Source organism: Quercus lobata, chromosome 4 (assembly GCF_001633185.2).
Source record: "Quercus lobata isolate SW786 chromosome 4, ValleyOak3.0 Primary Assembly, whole genome shotgun sequence".
NCBI classification, from domain to species: domain Eukaryota; kingdom Viridiplantae; phylum Streptophyta; class Magnoliopsida; order Fagales; family Fagaceae; genus Quercus; species Quercus lobata.
Window position 1 is genome coordinate 44,894,923 of NC_044907.1, and position 24,997 is coordinate 44,919,919.

At 32.2% G+C, this 24,997-nt stretch overlaps 3 protein-coding genes and 1 pseudogene across 4 annotated transcripts; all 4 read right to left on the bottom strand.

Moving 5' to 3' along the window:
* Positions 1-801: 801 nt before the first annotated feature.
* Positions 802-7,117, bottom strand: LOC115987770 (F-box protein CPR1-like). Its single transcript, XM_031111367.1, has 2 exons — positions 7,059-7,117; positions 802-2,442 (listed from the first exon to the last, which is right to left on the bottom strand). The coding sequence occupies exon 2, from the start codon at positions 2,440-2,442 to the stop codon at positions 1,303-1,305; it is 1,140 nt and encodes a 379-aa protein (XP_030967227.1). The 5' UTR covers positions 7,059-7,117; the 3' UTR covers positions 802-1,302.
* Positions 5,771-7,123, bottom strand: LOC115987769 (F-box protein CPR1-like). The gene has a single exon (XM_031111366.1). It carries the CDS (start codon positions 7,056-7,058, stop codon positions 5,919-5,921), a length of 1,140 nt encoding a protein of 379 aa, XP_030967226.1. The 5' UTR covers positions 7,059-7,123; the 3' UTR covers positions 5,771-5,918.
* Positions 7,124-10,011: 2,888 nt separating this feature from the next.
* LOC115983429 (TMV resistance protein N-like) lies at positions 10,012-20,051 on the bottom strand. The gene is made up of 4 exons (XM_031106099.1): positions 19,323-20,051; positions 17,934-19,225; positions 10,348-10,596; positions 10,012-10,225 (listed from the first exon to the last, which is right to left on the bottom strand). Exons 1-2 carry the CDS (start codon positions 19,875-19,877, stop codon positions 18,269-18,271), a joined length of 1,512 nt encoding a protein of 503 aa, XP_030961959.1. The 5' UTR covers positions 19,878-20,051; the 3' UTR covers positions 10,012-10,225; positions 10,348-10,596; positions 17,934-18,268.
* Positions 20,052-20,438: 387 nt separating this feature from the next.
* Positions 20,439-21,541, bottom strand: LOC115985281 (annotated as a pseudogene). Its single transcript, XR_004090569.1, has one exon. The product of XR_004090569.1 is annotated as a TMV resistance protein N-like (transcript).
* Between the last annotated feature and the right edge of the window lie 3,456 nt (positions 21,542-24,997).

Here is a 24,997-nt window from a genome sequence, read left to right on the forward strand (position 1 = left end):
TACTTGATTCTTTTTGAGTAAATATTATTACTTATAAAAAAAAATAAAAAAAATAAAAGAGCAAATTTGGCAATCTTACCAAAACCATCACAAGGAAATCTGGTTGTCATCTTTGGCATCAAACAATACAAATTCCTTCAACACCGAACGCTTAAAAAATAAATAAAAAAGAAAACAATTGAGACTAGCTGTAGTTAAGATTTAATTGTCATATGTAAGTTAAAGGACTAGAATTCTAGGGCTATTAAAGGCTATTCTAAATAGCCTCTTTTGAGTCGTTGTAGATGGCCTTTACTTACCTAATTTATGAAATTTTATCTTTGAATATTTCTTAGCACTTTGAGCCTTGAAAATCATTTTTGATTGTTTCAACTTTAATCTTGTTAAAATAATGGTTAAATGATTGAATTTACCATTTCCTAACAACTTAAGCTTTTGGAAGATGAATTTATTTTGAAAGTAAAAGGGAGCCACCACCAAAGGATTTCCAAATATATAGATGACTACACTAGTTGATGTCAATGCAAGAAGTTAAATTTGGTCCAAAAGCTTTCTTCGAATGACATAAACTAAAGCAGTGTATGGATGCTTCATCAACCGAATTTTCTAATAAATAAATTGGGACACTAAAATAGCATCAATGCAGAGAAAAAACAAATGTTTGTACCTCACAACCTAACAGATCTATATATATATATATATATATGCCTCAAAGTTTTTCGTCATTAACCAAACAAGTTTAGTGAACAAATCCCTTAGTAGTATAAACCATAGCATGTTTCTTTCAAATAAAGAACACAACAGTTCGAACAGAAACATAACATTTCAGCTCCTAAACTTGTTAATCCACATCCACTAACATCAAACATGTGATTAAACCCAGCTAAGCATGGTAAAATAGTGTTCCTCATCTTGATACATCTCTTAGAGGCCAGAGATAGAATGATATAGGCAGATCACGTATTGCACAACCGACTCAATGTCAGAAAAATTAGCTCCTTCCAATTGATATTAAGGTTAAATGTAATGCACAAACAACAAAGACCATGCAGCTTGAACAAGGGAAGTAAGACATATGACCTTGGAAGGGCAACATGCTCGCTAGACAAGTACTACTAAAGGAAAGGAATAACAACATCCGTAATGCAACAACCATTCACACACAAATCTCAAATACTAATTTATAATAGTCACAGAAGCATGATGTAAACATGGAATAAAATATGAAGCTTTTAGCAATGCTATCACGCCTAAACAAAAGGAAAAGTAATAACAAGGGTTTCAGTTCATCCATACCACCGTTTAGTAAGATACAACACTTGCTCCATCAAGTAAAACTAGACTCTCCATGAAAGTAGCTGCAGATAGAGATATTTGGATACCGAGATCCTTTTTCTCCTGTAGAGTTTCAATGTCAATTAAAACAAACTTGTCTTCATACTTGAATCTACCTATGTTGTTGTACGAAAACATCAGAAGTGAACCATACTCGGTGAAGGCAGTGCAATGAGCTATTCTTTGAAATGGTACAACAAAAAGTTTAGTCCAAGAGTCAACCACACCATTCTCCCTCATCACCCATATTGAGAAGACAAAGCCAGGTTGTTCACTTGTGACAAAAGCCAGTTTCCCCTTGAATGATGAAAGATGTATTTCAAGGTTTTTGTCATCGATATGACCATGGGGCAGTGCTAGCTTTCTGAATTTCTCACAATTGACATCAAATGACAAAATTCTGTATATGGGATTCTCTTCTCCTTCAGTGATAACTGCTATCCAGTGTAAAGCTCCACTGACCAATGGGGTTGGCAAAAGGGATCTTTTAAAGTAGTAGTAGATACCATTGGCTCCCAACGATGTTTCAACCCTTCTCCATGAACCCGAACTTAATGTGTACACTTCAACCACCTGTGGAGACGAAGGAGGAGATGAAATCCTGACAACCTTGTAGTCATTATTCTCGGAATGATAAGCGAATCCCAGTTTAACAAACTTAGAGTTTCCTAAGCAAGGATCGGGCAACTTCTTGAATTTTCTAACGCTGGGGTTCCACAAATATATAACATTACCGTAAACAAGATCAGCGAGACACAATAAGCCATTGCAGGAGCCCACTATTTGGACACGCGGATGAGGAAAATCAAAAGGAATTCGAATCTCAGAAATCGTATCAAACGAGCGGCCCAAAGCGACCGTACAGGCTGGTATTGTAGGCCGATAAGAGTAGGGCAGGTGGATGACACAAGCATTGTCACGATTTATGTTGTTTTTGGTGTGATTGAGGTGGGTGGAGATGAAATAGGGAGTGGTGATTGAGGAGTACAAGGATTTGGAAACGCACCTTAATCTTATCACTGATTTCACCGGCAGTCTTGTCAGGATGTTGAGAACGATGTCGTAAGGAAGATGGTTGAGAATCGGTGGTTCTGTCATTTGGGACATTTACTTTAGATTCAGATTCAGATCGGCTGCTAGTTGTTGAAGTTCGAAGATCAAATCCAGATCGCCCGAAACAGACTCAGGCTACTGGCGTTCTCCGTTGAACATAGAGCTTTACTTTAGACTTCGGTACTGCAGTGTAGAGTTGCTTTACCTTTGTAGTGCCGAATGGACAAAAAGTTTTATAAATAAATAAATAGTCATAATTTACCTGTGCTAAGAGCATTCTCATAAAAAAAATGTTATAAAATATAGCATTTAACATCTTAAAAAATTATTATTTTTAATTTTAATATCTCACTTTATAATATACTCAATATCAACAATTCTATTATTTTATCACTTTATTTAAATATTTTTTTATTATTTTTTTATGTTTCTTTATTCTTTTCTTTATGTTTTCAATTTACTACCATGTTAGTTGTGGGGTGTGAACCGTGTGGTATAAAAAAAAAATGTTAGTTGTGAGGTGGACTTATCCCCAGCTAACAATCTACATGCCTTGTTGTTCACATGCACCAAGCTGTACCCAACAACAACCCTTACACCTTTCTCCTTCACCAACTTCTCATCCTCGCAGCATCAACAAATGATCCACCTAATGCATACATGCTTGATGCAAGCAATGAATTTAAAGGCTCCAACTCAAGAACATTGAGAGACAGATTCGGCAAATTGTTTGTATATCTATGAGGATCTTTTCATTTGGTGGCTCTTTGTAATTGTAATTGTAAGAATACTTTCTCTGTTTCTCTCAGTTCAATAATGAATCAATGATCACTTCTCAGATCTTGAATTTATAGTAAATCTCATTTTTCAAACCCTTGATTTTTATTTTTGCAGAATTGAATGTGTTGCTTTCTAAATAGGGACAAATTGGTGTATGGTAATTAATCCTTAGTCACTAGACAGTAAACACAAAACCTCATTGCACAATCAAATTTACACTTAGAACCTCATGACAGAGAAACTATTAATTTACTTGAAGTAGATAAGGAAGACAATAAGGGTTACAAGTATAACAAAAATAGTTTTTTTTTTTTTTTTTTTTTTTTTTTTGGTGTGAGAGAGAGAGAGAGAGAGAGGGTGGGGGTGGGAAGGGGAAGGTATGTAAAAAGATACTTGTGAGTTGTAACCAGACTTAACCTGACTAGAGAGGAAAAAAAGGTAAAAAAAGAAAAAAAGAAATTTTTTTTATTTAGTTTAGTCCATAGGAAATTTTAACTTGGGTCAAATTACACTTTTGGTTCTCCGATAATATGGATGGTTTCAATTTTATCAGTTTATTTATATGTGTGTGTGTCAATTTCATTCGTTAATTATTATTGCGTCAATTTTTTCTCTTAACTTAGAAGATAAGTCAATTTTGTTCTAAATCAAATGAACTTAAAATGATTAAGTTGTTTTATCTAAAAAAATTGATTTATTTTTGAAAGATGAGGGATAAATACATGTTAAGGTACGCTGATTCCTAATTTGCATGACGAAATTGACACAAACAAAACCAAATTTATAGATTTGTGGTCTTTAATAGGGTTACAAATCAATTTTGTAGAAGCAGAAGAACCAAAATCAATGCTAAACCAAATTACAGCGATTTAGTTATAGGGAATATAATCGGATCAACGCGCCCCTTGAATATGGCAATTCAAAAACTATGAACATCAAACTCTGTTGGTTTTGCACATAAATCATAATTGTGGTGGGTGATGAATTGGAATGATGACAATGTTTAGGATTTGATAGTGACACTATTTGGTGGGTAGAGGCTTGTGATGAGGCGTAGTTTGCCAAACTAGGTGTGCAAGTTCGGGTTTACAAAATGACATTCGGTTTTTCTCAGCATTTGGTTTCATCTTAATCTGTACCACAGGATAACAATGCATCACACTTAAAATTCAAGATCATTTCTGTGATCTAGGGGCAAATCACATGGATTCCTCCTTCCCCCCACCCCCCCCTCCCAAAAAAAAAGCAAATACAAAACCATTATTCATTTTTTTTAAAAGACTTGCTAATTTATTAGTGCACAACTATATTGCCACCCAACAAGACAGGACGTAACAAATTGCATAAAATTGTGCGTTTGGCCACCTTACTTGCTTAAAGATGAGACAAAAAGTGACATCAAACACATTCTAGGTCACTTGATTGTACATCGACTACTGATAAGTGATTCCAAGCTACAGATAGTAGTATTAACTTTGAATAGCATCAATAAGTGGGGGATCTGCCATACAAACCTGAATTGGCTTGACTCTCAAAATGAAGAATCTTTTACTAGGACAACAGAAGCACCTTTGCATCTGCTGGAACAGGACCCTTGACAAGACAATTAAAATCCAAAAGGCAGAGCTCTAAATACGATGACTAAAAGCTTCCATGACCTGTTCAAATAACTTAAATTGTTTGTTTGTTGCTATGTATTTGCACAATGTAAAAAGAGATAAAGTATGTACTCATTAACAATGTAGAAGTCTAGCAAGTGAAGGTGACTACCACAGAAAATCCCAAACAATATGCTAATTTGCATCACAAGGTCCTCTCATTGTTTTCTCCTATGCTCATCCTTAAATAAACCACACCATAATGCAAAATTGGGGGAATTTTTAACTGAAGAGTGAAGACAAAAGTGTTGTCTTAAAGGAAAAAAAAAATCAAAATACTTAAAAAGGAACTAACCAGTTAATTGGTCCACCGTTACCAGTACAATAAGGAGCTAATTTGGATGGAAGTGATTGATTACAAAATAGACAATGCGACAGCCAAGAGGGCATAAATAACCAATTACGCTAAAGTCTATCCATGTATCTTATTGTTAAAGTGTTGGTTTCAATTTCAGAATCAACAAACAACATCAAATAAATATAATATGAGGAATTGGTTTGATAATGCATACGGATGGTGAAACACATCAAAACCACTCAACATAAATTCGAACACCATTGATTCTAAAAAGCAAAAAGAAAAATTGAGGACCATTCTGCTAAAAGGGAGGCAAATGCTACCTAGAGACTTTATGGGTCTTGTAGAATTCATACTGTTCATATCTTCTTTGCATAGGCTGCCTCTGCTTGTGAATAGTTAGAGCATCTCCAGCAGAATTTTTAAATTTTTGTACTGTTGGATAATGAACAGTGACTTTTATTTTTATTTACTCACTTTTTCAAATACATTTTTTAACAGATTCTCTATCTCATTTTAATATTATTTCTTCATTCATTATTTATTCTTTTTTTAACAACTACACATTTTTCAATATTTTTTTATTCAACACTTAAATTATTATAATAGAAAAAAAAGAATAATAACATCCATAACGCAGCAACCATTAACACACAAATCTCAAATACTAATTTATAATAGTCACAGAAGCATGATGTAAACATGGGATAAAATATGAAGCTTTTCGCAATACTATCACGCCTACAACGAAAGGAAAAGGAATAACAGGGGTTTCAGTTCATCCATACCACTGTTTAGTAAGATACAACATTTGCTCCATCAAGTAAAACAAGACTCTCCATGAAAGTAGCTGCAGATAGAGATATTTGGATACCAAGATCATTTTTCTCCTGTAGAGTTTCAATGTCAACTAAAACAAACTTTTGGCCAGACTTGATTCTATTTGTGTAGATGTACGAAAACACTAGAAGTGAACCATACTCGGTAAAGGCAGTGCAATGAGTTATTTTTTGAAATGGTACAACAAAAAGTTTAGTCCAAGAGTCAACCACACCATACTCCCTCATCACCCATATTGAGAAGACACGGCCAGGATATTCACTTCTAATAAAAGCCAGTTTCCCCTTGAATGATGAAATATGTGTTTCAAGGTTTTTGGCATCGATAATATGACCAGGGGGCAGTGCTAGCTTTCTGAATTTCTCACTATTGACATCAAATGACACAATCATTCTGTCTTTGGGATACTCTTCTCCTTCACCTGCTATCCAGTGTAAAGCTCCACTGACAAATGGGGTTGGCAAAAGGGATCTTCTAAAGTAGTAGTAGACACCATTGGCTCCCAAAGATACTTCAAACCTTCTCCATGAACCCAAACTTAATGTGTACACTTCAACCACCTGTGGAGACGAAGGAGGAGATAAAATCCTGACAACCTTGTAGTCATTATTCTCGGAATGATAAGCGAATCCCATTTTAACAAACTTAGAGTTTCCTAAGCAAGGATCGGGCAACTTCTTGAATTTTCTAACGCTGGGGTTCCACAAATATATAACATTACCGTAAACAAGATCAGCGAGACACAACAAGCCATTGCAGGAACCCACTATTTGGGCACGCGGATGAGGAAAATCAAAAGGAATTCGAATCTCAGAAATCGTGTCAAACGAGCGGTCCAAAGCTACCGTACAGGCTGGTATTGCAGGCCGAGAAGAGTAGGGCAGGTGTATGACACAAGCATTGTCACGATTTATGTTGTTTTTGGTGTGATTGAGGTGGGTGGAGATGAAATAGGGAGTGGTGATTGAGGAGTACAAGGATTTGGAAACGCACCTTAATCTTATCACTGATTTCACCGGCAGTCTTGTCAGGATGTTGAGAACGATGTCGTAAGGAAGACGGTTGAGAATCGGCGGTTCTGTCATTTGGGACATTTACTTTAGATTCAAATCCAGATCGCCCAAAACAGACTCAGGCTACTGGCGTTCTCCGTTGAACACTTCATTTAAATGTACTTTTATTTTATTTTATTTTAACTACCATGTTTTTTTTGATGAATTAACTACCATGTTAGTTGTGGGGTGTGAACCGTGTGATATAAAAAAAAAAAAAAAAGTTAGTTGTGCGGCGTGGACCGTGTGAGAAACGATTCTCTGTTTCTCTCGGTTTGGTAATGAATCAATGATCACTTCTCAGATCTTGAATTTATAGTAAATCTCTTTTTTCAAACCCTTGATTTTTATTTTTGCTGAATTGAATGTGTTGCTTTCTAAATAGGAACAAATTGGTGTATGGTAATTAATCATTAGTCACTAGACAGTAAACACAGAGCCTCATCGCCCAAAATAGTCATGACAGAGAGACTATTAATTTACTTGAAGTAGATAAGGAAGACAACAAGGGTTACAAGTATTAAACAAATATATATATATATATATATATATATTTTTTTTTTCCTATCTCGCTATAGTGGGCTACTAGAGATAGCAATCCATTGCAGCTAAATGTTAAAAGTAATAGCATTTAGCATTCTTGATGGAGTGTGCTTTTTACAAATTTGCTGTTAAAATTTAGCATTTATAGCATTTAGCATTCTTGATAAGAATGCTCTAAGGAGATAGTGGGTCCCCTTGCCTAATAGCTCTAGTAGGATGGATCAAACCTTTTGGCTCACCATTGATGATGATGGAGTAAGAAATAATTTTAATGCAGACCATAACCAACCCAATCCACCTCTCATTGAACCCCATCTTTCGCATAAGGTCTTCCAAAAATGACTATTCCACCCTATTATAGGTTTTGCTCATATCCAATTTGAGAGCCATGTACCCAAAGTCACCTGAATTATGTGTGTAAGGACCTGATTTGGACTTCTAGCCCAATGGGTATATGGACTTAAGCTCAAAACAATAAATTTGTAGAGTAGAAAACTGGGTTCTTATGAATCAGATAACAGAAAAACAGGTTTTGATACTAAAAAGAGAAAGATAATAGAAGTTTATTAAGGAATAACGTTCTTGGATTGGTCCGAGGATACTAATTTTTAAATGTTTACTCTTAAAGCTTTATTATAGAGTTGTTCACAATTTTATTTTTTCTTGCATGGAGGGTCTTTCACATTATATAGCCCTCTGTAGACCATCTTGATTCTACACTTGTTGATCATCTGAACCCTTACTTGAGTACTTGTCCCATCAGACACCCTCTTTAGTTTTCTGTGAGTTGCATTTGCTAAGGCAGCACTGTTCAGAGGTCTTCTCCACATAAATGCGGTCAGAAAAGTAGCTATAGTGCATTTAATGCGATGGTAACAGTTTTCCCTTAGATATTTTTGAGTTTTCTTCCTTCTTGCACATTCATGAGACATGTTTCTATTGCTGGAATATATGCTTGAGCTTAATTCATCATATTTGAGAAGGAGCTCTTCCTCACCTTCCGTTCGTTCCTCACTTATAAGACTTTCACTGGGGACCCCTGATAACTACTTGCTCCTCCTTGGACAATTCAGCGTTCTCGGACAAAAGCCCAAGGCCCAACACGTCATTTTGGGCCTTTATCCCTACAATAGACAATACTTTTGTTTTGATTTTTCATTGATTTATTATTTAGTTATGAAAGCTCGATAGTATAAGCACTAGAGCTAGTTTAGACTCCTAAATTTTAATTGTGGCTTGATTAATTTTAATATAAACACACTTACTGCGGAATATACGTGATTAGCAAATTAATTAACCAAAACATTCAACAATTGCATGGATGAATAAATATGTACAAGAAAATAATGTAAAGGGCAGTAGGGAACTCAAACCCAAAATAACACGCAATGTGTTATCGAACAGGAAAACCGAGGAACTCGGCATAAAAACCTCTTCGTGGCTGCCTAAGCCAAAATGATTCCCTAGTGAATAAGTTGAGGATATCAAAAAGACAATACAAACCTAATTTACCCAAAGTAATTGAGCTCTTAAAGTCCCAATTACCGATGGACTTCTTGGAGTTTTGTCCTCACTAGCTTACTTGACCTCGCAATACTACTTGATTGCACCGCCAAACCTTACCGGCTTAATTTGGCAAAGACCTAATACTTCCCAAGCTCCAAACTCTCTCTACACTCTGAATGAGGGTGAATTGTGTTTGGGTAAAATCTTTTCTCAAGGTATTATAATGGAAGATGAGAGTAGAAGAGATTACAAAAGAATTCTTATTTAAGATGAGTAGCTCTCTCTAAAAGGTGGGTTTTGTGAAAACCTCTCTCTAGGGTTTTTCTTTTGATAGCATCCTTACAATTTTATGGGTAATGAAGGTATATATAGTGTGGGTGAAGGAGAGGAAATGTCATACTTAAAATCTAGCTGTCCAGAGTGTCTCGTGGGTCACTTTGCGAGTTGACCAAGTCGCGAGAAACTCACGAGACATCTTGACTTTTGAACTTTCACATGTGCTACTCACATGACTTTTGTGGGAGCTCTAGTCTCGAGCTAGTCGTGAGCTAGTCGCAAAATTCACTGTGTTGAACAATTTTTGATACTTTAAGGGTCTGTTTGGTTGGAGGAGTGAAAAAGTGAGAGGATAGAAAATTGGGAGGGGATAAAAAATGGGAGGATAGAAAAAGTTTAGTTTTCTTCTATTTGTGTTTGGTTGTGAGGATAAAAAAGTGGACAGATGAAAAATTTATTTGTTTAGTTGAGAAGAAAAATAAGAGAATTAAAAAGTGAAGTTAGTATAAATTTACAATTATGTGTCCATTAAATAAAACAAAAAAGCAACATATTTTTTTAGCAAAAAAAATTTTGTATATGCAAACAAAAAAGTAACACATTTTTTTTAGCAAAAAATTTGTGTACTGTGGATTAAAAAAAAAAAAGAAAAAAAAGAAAAAAGAGAGCAACTGAACAGTTTCTGTTCATTAAAAAAACATAACTTTACACAATACATGGTGAAATCCCCTAAAAATCCAAGGCACGGTTGTGTAGATCTAAGGCAGAATCATACCAAACAGGAAAACCACAATCCATTTATGCAAAGTCTTTCATGTTGAAACTGGTGCTCAAGCTATTCCACCATGGCCCAGGTAATCTTGATATGAAATTTGGAGGTGGAACTGAACAAAAAGAAAGGGTCAATGGTAAACAAGAAAGTTTTACTGCATAGAAGAAAAGTCGTCTAAAGAGCAATTTTAATATTTGAACCAAAAAAATAAAAAACTTGGATATAAGATTTTACCTGGCCTTGCAAGAGGTAAAGTACTACGTAACCCACAAAATTATTATTTGAAATCTTCTATATCACAATGGACAATGCAATACATGGTGAAATCCCCTAAAATTCCAAGGAACGGTTGTGCAGATTTAAGGCAGAATCATACCAAACAGAAAAACCACAATCCATTTATGCAAGTCTTTCATGTTGAAACTGGTGCTCAAGCTATTCCACCATGGCCAGGCAATCGTGATATGAAATTTGGAGGTGGTACTGAACAGAAAGTAATTTATGAATAGCATTATCATATAAAATATATATATATATATATATATATATATATAAACTAAGATATAAAAAGGTCATTTGCAAGGTCACTCGCGTGGGATATATAGTTTACATTTTTACCCGTTTGCACCAAATATATATAGTTTCTCAATTCAAAGTAATAAACAGAGGGTCTCAAAGCATACAAAGATATCTCTTAGGGACAAAAAAACAAAAGCTTTAGGGACAAAGGAATTTCATCAGCAGCTATAGTTGTTATCCGGATATTTTTGCCCTTTAATACCATTTTGCTAGTTAACATTTTGCAAATTATTTTGCAAACTAGCATCTCGAATTTTAGAGACTTAAGTTTCTTGAGACTCGAGTTCTAAGTGGTGGCAAAGCTGAGGTGGATATAAAATCCACGTGGAAGTCAAGTTCTTGCTTTCTTCTTTCTTCTTTCTTGCTCATTCTCCTGTTCTTCTTCTTTCTCCAGACCCAAATCAATCTTCCTTCTTTCTTTCTTCTTTCTCCAACACAAATCAAAACACACCCCCACCCCCATGGATTCATATATTCTCATATCCAAAAATCTCATTTCTCAAACACCCAAACCCAAAAAATCAGAAAATACTCCTACTCAGATCAGATTTAGAGAACCCTAGATCTTCTTCTTTCTCCAGCGTCTTCTTCTTTTCGAGAACAGAGGTCTGGTTCACTTTCTTGGTTTCTCTATAGAAATTGAGTTTGAGAGACTCCAGTTCCACGTGAATTATTTATCCACATCATCTGCGAATTTGAGTCTCTAATACTCGAGTTTTATCACTGAACTTGAGCCTCTGAGGCTCAAGATACTAGTTTGTTAATAAGTTTTGAAAATGTGCTTACTAATGAATATGTTTCACAAATCATGTTACATAGCAAATTTCCCTGTTGTTTTTCTCACAAAGATGAAGTTGTGGCCTTGCAATCCTGTTAATTCTAGTACCAATTAACAGAGAAACAAACAAACAAACAAACAAACAACTAAAAACTTGTTCTTTTATACCATTTAAGAAAAAAAACCCAGCAATCAATTGAAAATGTATTATGTTCTTCTAGAGATCCCAATCAAAGGTATTTTAGGAAGCCCATCAGCTCAATTTTTGGCCAACATGTTCTAATTGACTAGCTAACCTAGTAAAATATCACACACCAAAACATCCCAAAATCACTGCAATAGCAACATTGGATTGATAGACATTTCGCAATTGAAGATTTCAAACAAAAATATTGCTTGAGCAATGTACATCAATATGATCCCCAAACCAATTACCCAACTACTAAATAGGTAGAAATCAGGTAAGTGATGAAGGTTATACACATCTTCATTTTTTAAAATATTTTTTTTATTATTATTACTATCTCAAATTACTTTGTTTTCACAAATACTAAGGGACTCCGTTTATCCCTCCCTTTTTTGGTGTATTGTACATGTTGTTAGCTTCTGAATTGGAAGATATGACAGATAAAAATAAATAAATAAACTGTGGGCTAACCTTGGCTGTACAAACATATAAAATAATTAAAAAGAGAACAAACAGATGGTAACAGTTGACATACACAGTAAATTAAACACGACTTATAACAAAATGAAACTATCAAAAGGAGTTCCCTAATGCTGCAGCAAAAGAATGATTGACCAGGCCACTCTTGAAGTGGGACCTCATCTCAACAAAATGATTAATCATCAAAAAGGGAAAATCTTTTGGCAAATTCCTGCTGTAATATGTATTGGTTAGGCTTAACATGTCTGATAAATATATGCATAATCAAATTCCTCACTTCTTAATATAGTAAAACTATTTAAGGCATAGGATCCAGCATAGCCCTTTTAGGTTTCAATATTTATTAGCTGAGTTGTTTTGTTTCTTATGCACTTAAAAAAAAAAAAAAAAAATTCCATGAAATTCTATGAACTTTAATAAACAAAATTATTAACTCCCCTTCCTGTTGGGGTGCACTTCCAAAGACACCAAGCATAATCCAATTTAATCATTACCTAATGAGTAGCAATAATCCAATCTATAAAATACTCCACTGCTAGAGAGGCTGAAGCTTAACTCAAAGTAATACAATAAACCCAAGTTAGTTGAAGGATTTCAAATGACAACTCAGCTTCGTTTGACTCATTTAATTATTATTATTATTATTATTATTTCCTTCTTGATAGGTAAGTTTCAAACACCACTTTAATCCAACAATAAATAACAAATGCACATTCCAATTCCTATAAAAAATAGCATTCCCAAGTTATACATTATTGCGCTTTCCATGAACTTCTTTCATTTGGAGAGGAGAATCATCCATGACAATAAGCTCCTACATATAACTGAAATCCACGTATAATTCCAGCCATTTTGATAGATTATGAAACTCAAGTATTCTACCAGCAACTATTGGCAATACCAAATTCTTTCAGACCTCCACCTTTACTAAAGTAGGGATGGCATCAGCAGAATGCCAGGCACGGTGAACCTCACATTTTACTTTAACTACATCTGTGCGTATTTCTGTGATTGATTCCTCCCAGTGAGCAGCCTAAATATCAGGTAAAATTCAAGTTTCACAATTGCACTTAAAAGTTCCATGTTCTATCTCCTTTTATTTTTAAGAATTTTGTTTAAATTGTTGAGCCCCGTTCACCAAAAAATAGAATCGACATCCACAACAAACATTTATCATAAATTTTTTCAAATAATAATGCCAGGAGCCATTTGTTGCTAATGATGATAATTCTGCATCCTCATTGCCAGAGTAGAATTTCGAAACATGAAACACCTAATCCTATTAAGTATCCTTAACATGTGAACCTAGGGTCATCTAACTGAATTCAAACACAACTACTTTCGAAAGAAGTAGTGAAATTGTGGCCAAGAAATGTGTAGACACGTGAAACAGGTATTTTTTTTTTACCTTCGCATTCAATAAATGAAGTGAATGTTTAAAAAATTCTACATAAACTGACTTAAAATAAAATAAAAAAACCCAACTAATAAGCTTAAACAAATGCACGCCAACTAGCAAAGTCAGGAACCAACTATACACCCTCAGACCTAAGTCAACATTTGATATTAAAGATCAAGCATTGGATCTTCAATTCTTCTAATTCCTAATCTGAAATTCTCATTTTTAATAGGTTGCATATGAGATAGGCCACATGAAACATTTTGCACTAAATCTGTGAATTTTTTTTTTGTCAGTGATATATGACAAATATAGTTGTCAGATTATGAAACAAATCAAGGCCAGTAAAGAGGGGGAGGGGGATTATGTAACTTATGATGTCCAAATATGGTTGTCAGATTATGTAACTTATACCTTACAACTCTTACTGGACTCAACTTAGTTCATGATCAAGCCATCTCACAGATCAATCCACTGAGGTCCTGTTTCTATTGTCACTTTGTCAGAAACCCAATGTAGGCACTTCGCTAGTTGGAGTGGCCAATATTTTGGCCTCATGTAAAATATCATTTGCATGTATTCTACTAGTTTAATCTAAAAGTAAAGAAATAATTTCAAAATATTTACAAGGTTAATCAAAGATCACTAAAATATTATTAGTTGATTTTAACTGGCCAAGAAGTTATACGAGCTAATTACCAAAAGACAACCACAAGCATTGAATAGAATCCCTTGCTATAGGCATGCAGTCCTCTAATATTTATATTGTTTTTGGTTACAGGCCTTCCAAGCTGCAGAATTTAATTATGTCGCACGGCTATCTCAATGAATAATCAAATTTTGCACTATAAAACTGTCATTCTCTCTTGGAATTGTTTCTATTGCTATTACTCCCAAAAATAAATAAATCAATATCAATATATTACTAAAAGCTGAAGCGTAGCATTTAATGTTGCTACGCTTCCATTGAGTCACGTCAGCAGCTATGTCATTATCAATTTTTTTTTCAATTTTTTTATACAATTTTTTAACATTTAAAGTGACTAAAACTCTATTATATTACAATCAAAATATCATATTTAATTTATCTTATTTTTAATTATTCTTATTTATTATTAAATTTTCAATTTCATTTTAACTTTTCATATTTAATATTAATATTATTCTATCTTTTTATCTTTCTTTATTTTTGACTCTTCTTATTCTTATTCTTATCCTCATGCTATAAAATTGTCATTCTCCCTCTTATTCCATGCATAATTTCTATTTTTCCACACACAAAACCCCCCCCCCCCTCTCTCTCTCTCTCTATATATATTTTTTTTCCTTCAATTTTTGGTATATATATATTTTTTTAATTTTAGTATAATCATCAATATATTACTAAAAGCTGAAGTGTAGCATTTAATGTTGCTACGCTTCCATTGAGCCACGTTAGCAGCCATGTCATTATCAATTTTTTTATACAATTTTTTAACATTTAAAGTGACTTAAAAACTCTATTATATTACAATCAAAATATCATATTTAATTTATCTTATTTTCAATTATTCTTATTTATTATTAAATTTTCAATTCCATTTTAACTTTTCATATCCCCACTACTCTCTACCTTAACTTTCTTCAACCTTTCTCATTCCATTTCAACTTTTCATATCCCCACTACTCTTAATATTAATATTATTCTATCTTTTTATCTTTCTTTATTTTTGACTCTTCTTATTCTTATCCTCATGCTATAAAATTGTCATTCTCCCTCTTATTCCATGCATAATTTCTATTTTTCCACACACAAAAGCCCCCCTCTCTCTCTCTCTCTCTCTATATATATATATATATATATATTTTTTTTTTTTCCTTCAATTTTTCGTATATATATATTTTTAAATTTTAGTCTAACAAGTTGACCATCAAAACATACTGATGTAGTATTGAAAGCTCCACCAAATGCATCGCAAAAATCAGTTTTAGATTACTAGAAGTCAGTTAGTTTGCTAAAATTGGAATTGACAAGTAATCCAGCTTGATACGATTTAGTTTTATATTTTATGTTGTTATCTTTTTTATTCACATTGGTTGTTAAATGTTATATTATTGCATTATAAAGTTAGTATATAAAAATATAATATTATTTTATTACATAGCATAACTAAAATAATATGGTGTTTATTTCTATACATTTCATTTTTATTATTTTATTCAACATTTAAATTTAGCAACATTCTCCATATCATAATTATTTATATTTTGTCTCATTTTTTAAAAAATTAAACGTATAATATTTTATTCAATAAATAAAAATTGTTCTTATAAAGTCTTCCCATGAAATGTTACAATGCATCAATGGAAAAATGAAATACAAAACAAATATCAATTTAGAAACACTCAATTAAAAAAAAAATAAAAAAAAAGAAAAAAAAAAAGAATAAACAATTTCTTATAAAGAATTCCCATAAAAAGTTACAATGCATTAATAGAAAAAGAGAATACAAAACACATGCTATTTTAGAAACACTAAATAAATAATAATAATCATAATAATAATAATAATAATATCAAACCAAACATATCATAAAATAATAAACTAATAGTTATGGATGTACTAACTTCATGGTAGCAAAATGGAGTAAAATAAAAATAAATGTTACAATATGCATATTTAGTACATTAGAATTATCATCAAATTTGGGAAAACAATAGGATGTTAACAAAGAGGGAGAGAAAGAGATTAGTAAAAAAAATCAAATGTCAATTAAATAAATTAATTAGTAACCGTTAATTGGAAAACAAAGAGACCGACGGCTAAAGGAGTAAAAAATTAATTAAAGATGGCCCTACAAATGTTATTATAAACTTTACAATGCAAATAAATAAATTGTTAAATTCACTTAATTAAATCATATAATCAACAATTAAATAAAATCATACAAAATTTAAACTTGAAACTAATCAAACTCTAATCTAGAAAATCATATTTATTATCAAAACTAAAAGGAAAATGTTCTTCAATAATAATAGAAATATATAAGAAATAAAGATGAAAATTTTCAAAATCTTTTTTTTGACATTTCATTTAACATTATTTATAAATAATAAAATATATAAAAAAGTCCTTAAATGCTTATATTCTTCACACACCATGACTTTTAAAATCTAATGAAAAGTTCGAAGAATTTAACTCTCATTTAATGCCTCTATTATGAAAATCAACAGCCAGTAAAATATGATAATAGTAAGAAACGTTATAAGTGAGAACATGAAAAAACTAATTAGCCACTATTATTATGGAATAGATGCCTTTTTTTTATGCATCTAAGAAAATGAAATGTATAAGATTTACTTATTAAGGTATATGTAAAGATTCACATTAAAAAAATATGTGAAGGTTTTTTGAAAAAAAAAAAAGTAGATGTAAGGTTTTTATTAACTTAAAAGACAATGAAAAACCAATTTTTAATTACTACAACTGTTGCTACTTTATAAATCACACACAACACTATATTCAATATCCTAAACAACATAGTTAGGCCCTTTTGGATATACACCACCATATTCAACTTATAAATTACAACCCAAATCAATCATACAATTACACAATCAAAACATGAACATGTAACATGTATTACCTTCTGAATTATTGCTTGGAATTTTCACAATTATTGAAGGAGAATCTCCAAATTTAATTTTTAGAAAACATCAAGACGAGGTGAATTTTATTCTTTTTAACTTCCATAGAAAAAAAAAAAATATTACGCACATTGTTTCAACTCTTATGGAAAAGAAGGTTTACATGTAGCATGCAAAACGTGTTTAATTAACTTAGAGATGTAAAAATTAGTTAACCAACTATGGTAGAATTAAGGTTTCAAATTTTAAATAAAACAATTCTACAATAATAAAAAATTATTTTGTGATAAATATGATTATGAAATGCATTACTTTTCATTAAATTAGTTCAAATTAAAAAATAATAATAATGAGATTACCATAAAAAATAATCACGCGCAATGCGCGGGTCTATGACTAGTATATAAATAAAAAGGAAGAAGAAGAAGAAAACATATCAGGCTACTGTCTCAACAGGGTAACAATCTTCCACTCCAAAAAAAACTTTGTTTCGACTTTATAAACCATTTTTAAGCTAAATAAGTATCACATGACTACAAAGGTCATGACCCTATTACTCATAATTATTACTCATAAAATATGAAAGCATACACAACATAACAAAAACCTCCATAACACAAGCTAAAACAATCCCCAGTCACATGACCAAAAAGCACTTCCTTTAGGTATATAATGTCCAAGAAACAAAGCAATCACTCAATATCACTAAAAACAACAACATTCAAATACCCCAAAAAAAATAGAGAAGGGTTTGGAGTTGTAATACTTACAAGTGAAGGGTGCTAAATTGGAATTGGAGAGATGGGAATCAAAGGAAAGAAGACAGACATAATCGTTTGAAGTTTGATCAAGGTTCCCTCATATTCTTCGACGGTGGACACATTGAAATCAGAGTCATCACTTACAAAGTCAGGGGCCATTGAAGACAAACCCAAATGCAACACACGCACCAACCACTAACAGTTGAGCCTAATGCCAAATCTGGCTGGCCCAAGCCAAAATCAGATCCATTAGTTGTATCAGGGACCAGAGGAGGCTGACGTTCTACTGCATCATGAATCATTTGGTGATAAACTCAAATCATTATGAAATTCCTTCAAAAGCCTCAAAACCAAGTGGGAGAACGATGTAGTAAAAGTGGGAGCTCAGCACCATCAGCGAAGAAAGAAAACCCACCAGCATTCACCAAAATACACCCCAGAGACTCATATTTGGTTTTTTGACACCAGCAGGGGTCATCATATTGTAATTGTGAGGAGAAAATCGCTTTTGGTGGTAAAGTCAATTTAAACTCATCGGGATCAAAGTCCCTCCTCCAAGCAGTGTCAAACGCAATATTTGTTGTTTCTATTGAAATACCCAAATCTCCTTCATTGTTGAAATTCCTCCTATCCATATCTGAGGCAGAAGAAGAGGGGAAAAGAGCTAGTAAAGGCAGGGGCCTGGAGTTATCATGGACTGAGGAAGACTTAGCACTTTGAAATGGAAAGTAAGAAATACCAGATTTATGAGGACAACAAATGCATTCTACATGAACTCCCCACCTTTTTATGACCGTAGGATTTTGTGGTCTTGGCTTATAAAAAGGACAATGTCTACGATGATACCTTTTGGGTTTGATTTCATATACAAACTCAACATGATTCTGTTCGGATGGATATGAGACGTCCAAATGATTTTGTAAAAACGAACGACACGAAGGAACTAACCATAGATAACTAGAATTTTCTTCAAAAGTTCTTCTCAAATAGACATATTTTCCACGACCATTGATGTAAAAGTAAACTGCAACATGCTGATGTGGCTCATTCTGTCCAAGAGCAATACAGAGAGCGATTTTTGGAAATTTGCGACCAACCCAGAATGATATGTAATTTCCAACACTTCGATGATTACACCACTCCGGAATCTCAGCTCCTGGTGCTATAATAAAACAAGTAATGCCCTCATCTTCTGATTCAGTTTTAGATGCAAAGTCATCAGATAACTGTGTATTTATTAATAGGTTGGTTCCTGCACCTTCACATGATGTATTTGGTAAAATCCCCATAATTGCTTCAACCTGCTTGCAATTAGAAAATTTAAGAAACTTCAGTTTAGAAAGTATATTATATATTTTTAGGGAAGTAACAAAATTGTTAATAAGTTGAGAGATAGACCTGACTCAATAATGATTGTAGATCCAATTTGAAGCAATCTGTTGCATTTACCCATTTTATCGATTTTGGAAGGCCTAGAATTTCACGAAGTTGCTTGCAATTTTGAATAGAAAGTACGCCTAATCTAGGAAATCTACTTATGCTTTCAGGGATGGTAATAATATTGGTTCTAGGTAGAGATGTACTTTTCAATGCAGGGAAGTAATCAGGCTGTATCAAGAAGTCTAATTTATTTAGATTGAGACAGTGTCCGATATCTAGATGTTCCATCATCAAAAACCCATATCCAGAAATGCTATCAAAAGAATTGCATGTAAATCTCAAACGGGTAGTAGGAATTGATAAATCCTGAAGTTGTTGCAATTTATAAATTGTGTCCGGAAGATCCCTAAGATTTGGGCAGTCACGTAGGCATAATTTTGATGAAGGCAACTCTCTAATACCACTCCCTTGCAAATCTAAATCTCTTAAACATTTCATTTCAGGATGACTATTAGGGAACTTCTCAAGTCTTGAACATCTAACAAGATCAAAAGAATTAAGAGATTTCAACATGAGGTTGCTTGGAAGAATTTTAAACCTTTTGCAATAAGAGAGACTCCACGTTTTAAGCTTATCAAGAAATCCAACTGATTTATGAATCTCAACTAAATTTACACAACCAAAAAGGTCCAATATCTCCAAGTTTGGGGTGCATAATTCTGGTAATTTCTTAATAAATTCACAAGATTTGAGATTGATACGTTTCAAATTTTCAAATTGGAAATCCTGGAAAAAAAAAATCAAATTTTATTTTCAACTAAGTTAAAAATATAAATATTATAATAATCATTCCTGCTTGAAAAGCTTTTCCAATCTAATGTGACTACCTGGCATCTCGAGAGCAACAAGTTTTTGAGGACAATATTTGGATGGCAAGGGAAAAGGATAATTGCCCCAATGAAGAAACCTTAACCCATTTGGAAGATATTTAAGTGCTTCACAAATATTTATATTATAAACTATAAGAAATTTGAGATTTTCCATCCTTTGGAAAGCTTCATTGTGTAATCGTACTGTTATTGGTTTAAGCGAATACAACATTATGCCTCGAATTTTGTTTGACCCCTAATTGGATAAAGAATAGAGTGAAATAAGTATACAATGATTTTGAAGTTTTATTCTAAACAATGATACTAATAAACATGAGTTTTATGCAATGTTAAAAAAATGGTGACAAAAGAAGTGGCAAATTTGAAGAAAAAAATAATTTATACCTTATTTTCAGTTAGTATTTCATGAGCATCCTTGTAATGCCATAACCTACTATATTTTCTGAGGATTTGTGGCGATTCACGTCAAACAATTTCCTTACCCATTTGTTGTATCAAGTCATGCATCGAAAATGTGTCATGCTGATTAACAGTTATAAGAGACTTATTAACAAGTCTTGAAATACCAGAATTTGGATATGATTCACAGGCATCTAATATATCTACAACAAGATCCTTGTGCCACCTTTTGAAGAAACATGCAATATCGAGAAAAATATCTTGTTCTGTTCCTTCCAATCCATCATAACTAATTTTGAGTATTTCTTGAATATCTTCATTGGGAATTTTTTCATACTTATCTAATGCACTTTTCCTATCAAGTTTAGATCTTCCACACAAATCAGAACCTATTATTACAAGAGCTAGGGGAAGGCCTTTGGCATAATTTATAACTTGGTTTGCAAGTTCATAATAATCTTTCTCGAGTTTGTTTCCCAGGAAAGCATGCTTTTCAAAAAGTTGAAGAGCTTCATGTTTGTCTAATTCCTTGACCTTATAAGTTGTACAAACTTTTCCAAGAATGGTTAACAAGTGTTCATCTCTTGTTGTTATAATGACTCTACTTCCTGAAGCAAACCAATTACATTTTCCAAGCAAGTTTTCTATTTGTTTCAATTTATCCACATCATCAAGAATTAAAAGAATCCTTTTACTACAAAGTCTTTCCTTTATCACATTGATCCCTTTGGAAATGTTGTCCACCTTCAAATCTTTATCTTCCAAGATCTCATAAAGAAGTGTCTTCTATAGTTGTATTATGCCATCAATTGTCCTAGATTTTTCTTTAACATTCTCTAAAAAGCTACTTCTTTCAAAATGATCGACAATGCTGTTATAAATAGCCTTTGCAATTGTAGTCTTACCTATTCCTCCAAGGCCATGAATCCCTACTATTCGAAAATCAGTTTACTCAATATCTACCAACATTTCTATGGCTTTAGCGTGAGTATCTACTCCAACAGGGTATTTAGTAACAAATAACCTTGTGCTTTTTAACTTAGTACTCAATATCTTTTCCATAATTCCTTGGATAAATTTCGGTTCAAGGTTGCTACGAATCACAAAGCATAAGAAGCGTGTAATGAGTTAGACTAGTTGTTTTTTGTTTTGATATAATGTGCAACTTAAATATTTTTTTTTAATAAAATAACATCTTTGATAGTCAAATTGGGTTTTTATTTGAAATTTTTGAGGTTATACTTATAGATAATTCATTGAAAAAGCTTAGTGGAGACCCATTTCCTATACTTAGTGGATATACAACTATTATAGGAGAATATGCGTATAGAGTGGTATTTTTTGTAGAGATTATTTTTGGACAAAGAATTGTGTTTCTTTGGTGGAGCTTTTGCTCTATGGTGTATAACAAACTAAAGAATCTTACAGTGAATGTTGATAGGTTGTTGTATCTGGGGGTTGTGGGGTAGTGAACGGTTGCAACGTTTGAGATGTATGTTTAAGAGGGTAAGACTTAAGTACAGTATATAGGTGGTGTTTCTTAGATTTCCAGGTGTTTCTTAGGTTCCTCTCTTAAGATTTTGCTATGTAGATTTTTTTATTTTATTTTATATAGGATGGAAATGTATTTTTTAGTTCTGTAGCCATATGATTGAATTTTAAAAGAGAAACCTAAAGAACAACACTTAAGGTACTGTATTTAGATTTTGCCATATTCAGGATCTCTTGTAGTGAATGTCTTAAAGACGGCCAAACCACTATACCAGTGAGATATATATATATATATATATATATATCTATCTATCTATCTTATTATCATAATTTTTTTTCTTTATGTAAGTTCTTTTATTTATTTATTTAGAATACTAAGTATTTTTAACACATACACGAAAAGAGGGGAGAAAGTTTTTTAAAGAAACTTACAGTGGTGTATATCCAAAATGGCCTTTATGTAAGTTCTTTTGAGTGATTAAAATGATAAAGTGAAAATTATTTGATTTTTTGTGAGCTAGCTAATTTTTTGTAAATTGTTCAAAGATTTTATTATTATTTTTTAACTGCGAGACCAGCAAATTTCTTTGGCAATTCTATAACTCTCTTATTTATTTTACAAAATGTCTTGATTGAGATATTTGAAAACATTAACTATGATAAACGAGGTTTAAGAATAGTTTATGCTTCATAATCTTTTAATTTGGCTATATAATTAGTTATGAGTTTCAGTTAGCTCAACTGGTAAAGTCTTTGATAGTCAAATAAGAGATCAGGGGTTCAATCCCCGCCTATACCAAAAACTAATTGGTGTCTTGGTCTGATGATAAAAAGCTATCATCAGGAGTGGACGCCATAAGTTGAAACTCTATCTCAAAAAAAAAAAAAAAAAAAAAAAGACTATATAATTAGTTCATAAAATTTAATATTTATGTTTCAAAAAAACATTTACGTTTCAAGATATAAGTAAATTATGTGGAAACCATCCACCATTAGAGTAAAACTTAAGAGAAAAAAGTTTTCAATACTAATTACCCCTAGAATGACTCAAAGATTTAAAAATAAGAAAATAGATATTGCCTCCTTATAACACACTACTAGCTCAATTATGGAATGGAAAATAAGTTTTTGAGAGAGAGAATGAGTTATTGCCAACAGCATTATAGTTCAACTAGTATGTAACTTGTGTTTATGCACGGAAATGATAAATTTTATGGTGCTATTAATGTTAGCATGGGTTATTAAATATATAAAAATACTAGTTTGACCAGGATATTTGGAGGTAGTAAAATAATTTTTCCTTACAATTTTTATGATATTAGTTATCCAAAGTTTCTCATTACACTACTATTACGTATATAATTTTGAAAATTATTATTGGATACTACATATACAATATCAATTCACAATCATTGTACATGAAATTATACTAAATACAACACAAAATAAAAAGAATAGATTAGTCCAATAGTTTCTCCTAAATTGAATGGGGATAGGTGCATGAGACCATTCAGCTTAATTACAATTTTTTATATCTAGGATTTTCGCATACAAAATATCTGAAAAAAACAATATAAAAATATATATATATATATATATATATATGCTCATTAGTTTAGAGAAAAAATAACAACAAAAATCTAAACAATTTAATTTTTATGAAAAGTTAACACAAGAAAAATCCAATTTTGATTCTATTTGAATTTTCTTTAAGTTTTGGTTTAATATATTACTTAGTTAATAATGGACCATACATAGTCATGGTTATTATATAAATAACTTATAGATTTGAATTACTTTTAGTTGCACAAAAAAATGGCTCATAAATATAAAATCATTCAAATTCTCTTTTCTTCTAATTTTATATATAAAGTTATATATATGATTATGATTTTTTATGGTTTACATATATTGAACTCCTCTTTTTCTATATTGAATTAATTCATTAGATACAAAAATTAAAAAAATTTAGATTAGATGGGACATGTGGTGCACAATTAAACTCTAATTGAAATTTAATTTTTACACTAAATTAACTCACTTGGCACAAAAATTTAAAATTTTAGATTAGATGGGACATGTGACACAAAATTAAACTTTAATTGAATTTCAATTTGAAATCTAATTGGATTTTCTCTTAGTTTTGGCTATATATATATATTGGTACCTCCTAGTGTTAGAGAAAGTTATTGCCAGCAATATTATAGATCAATTGACATCTCCTAATGGTTTTAATGGAGATATCCAAGGTTTGAAACCCTCTCCCTTCAGCTATCAAAGTATAAAAACCAAAAAATACAAAAGAGAAATTGAATGGAAATTTTATACAAAATCAATTATATATAATTTTAGTACTACCAAGGAATCATGTTAAAATTATTTCTTTCTTACAACAAGTGGGAAAGGAAGATTCACACACAAACACATGCATCACAACGCACACACACTAATATATATGTACCTATGCAAAATAAAATACTTTCATAATTTGCATGTAGTGGTTATGAATAATGAGAAGCCATTTACAGTATTAACCTCATGAAGCTTGAGAGGACTCATGAGATACATACCCATCTCTGTAATGCAATCCAGACAAAGAACCAGCTTCATTCAGAGCTACCCTCCACCTTTGCACTTTACCCATGTTACCATTGAATTTTTCTTCATGTTTAGCTAATGCTATCCCAAACTTTCCCTCTTGTTTGCATACTTATGATGGATCCACTTTGTAAAAAATTGGTAAGACCAACTTGCAATTATTTTTACACTCAAGAATCTTGACTAATTCATCCAAACACCAAGTAGATGATGCATAATTTTCAGATAATACAATAATCAAAATCATTGACGATTCAATAGTTTTGAGAAGTTCTGCTGAAATTTCTTTACCCTTCTGAAGATTATCATCGATGA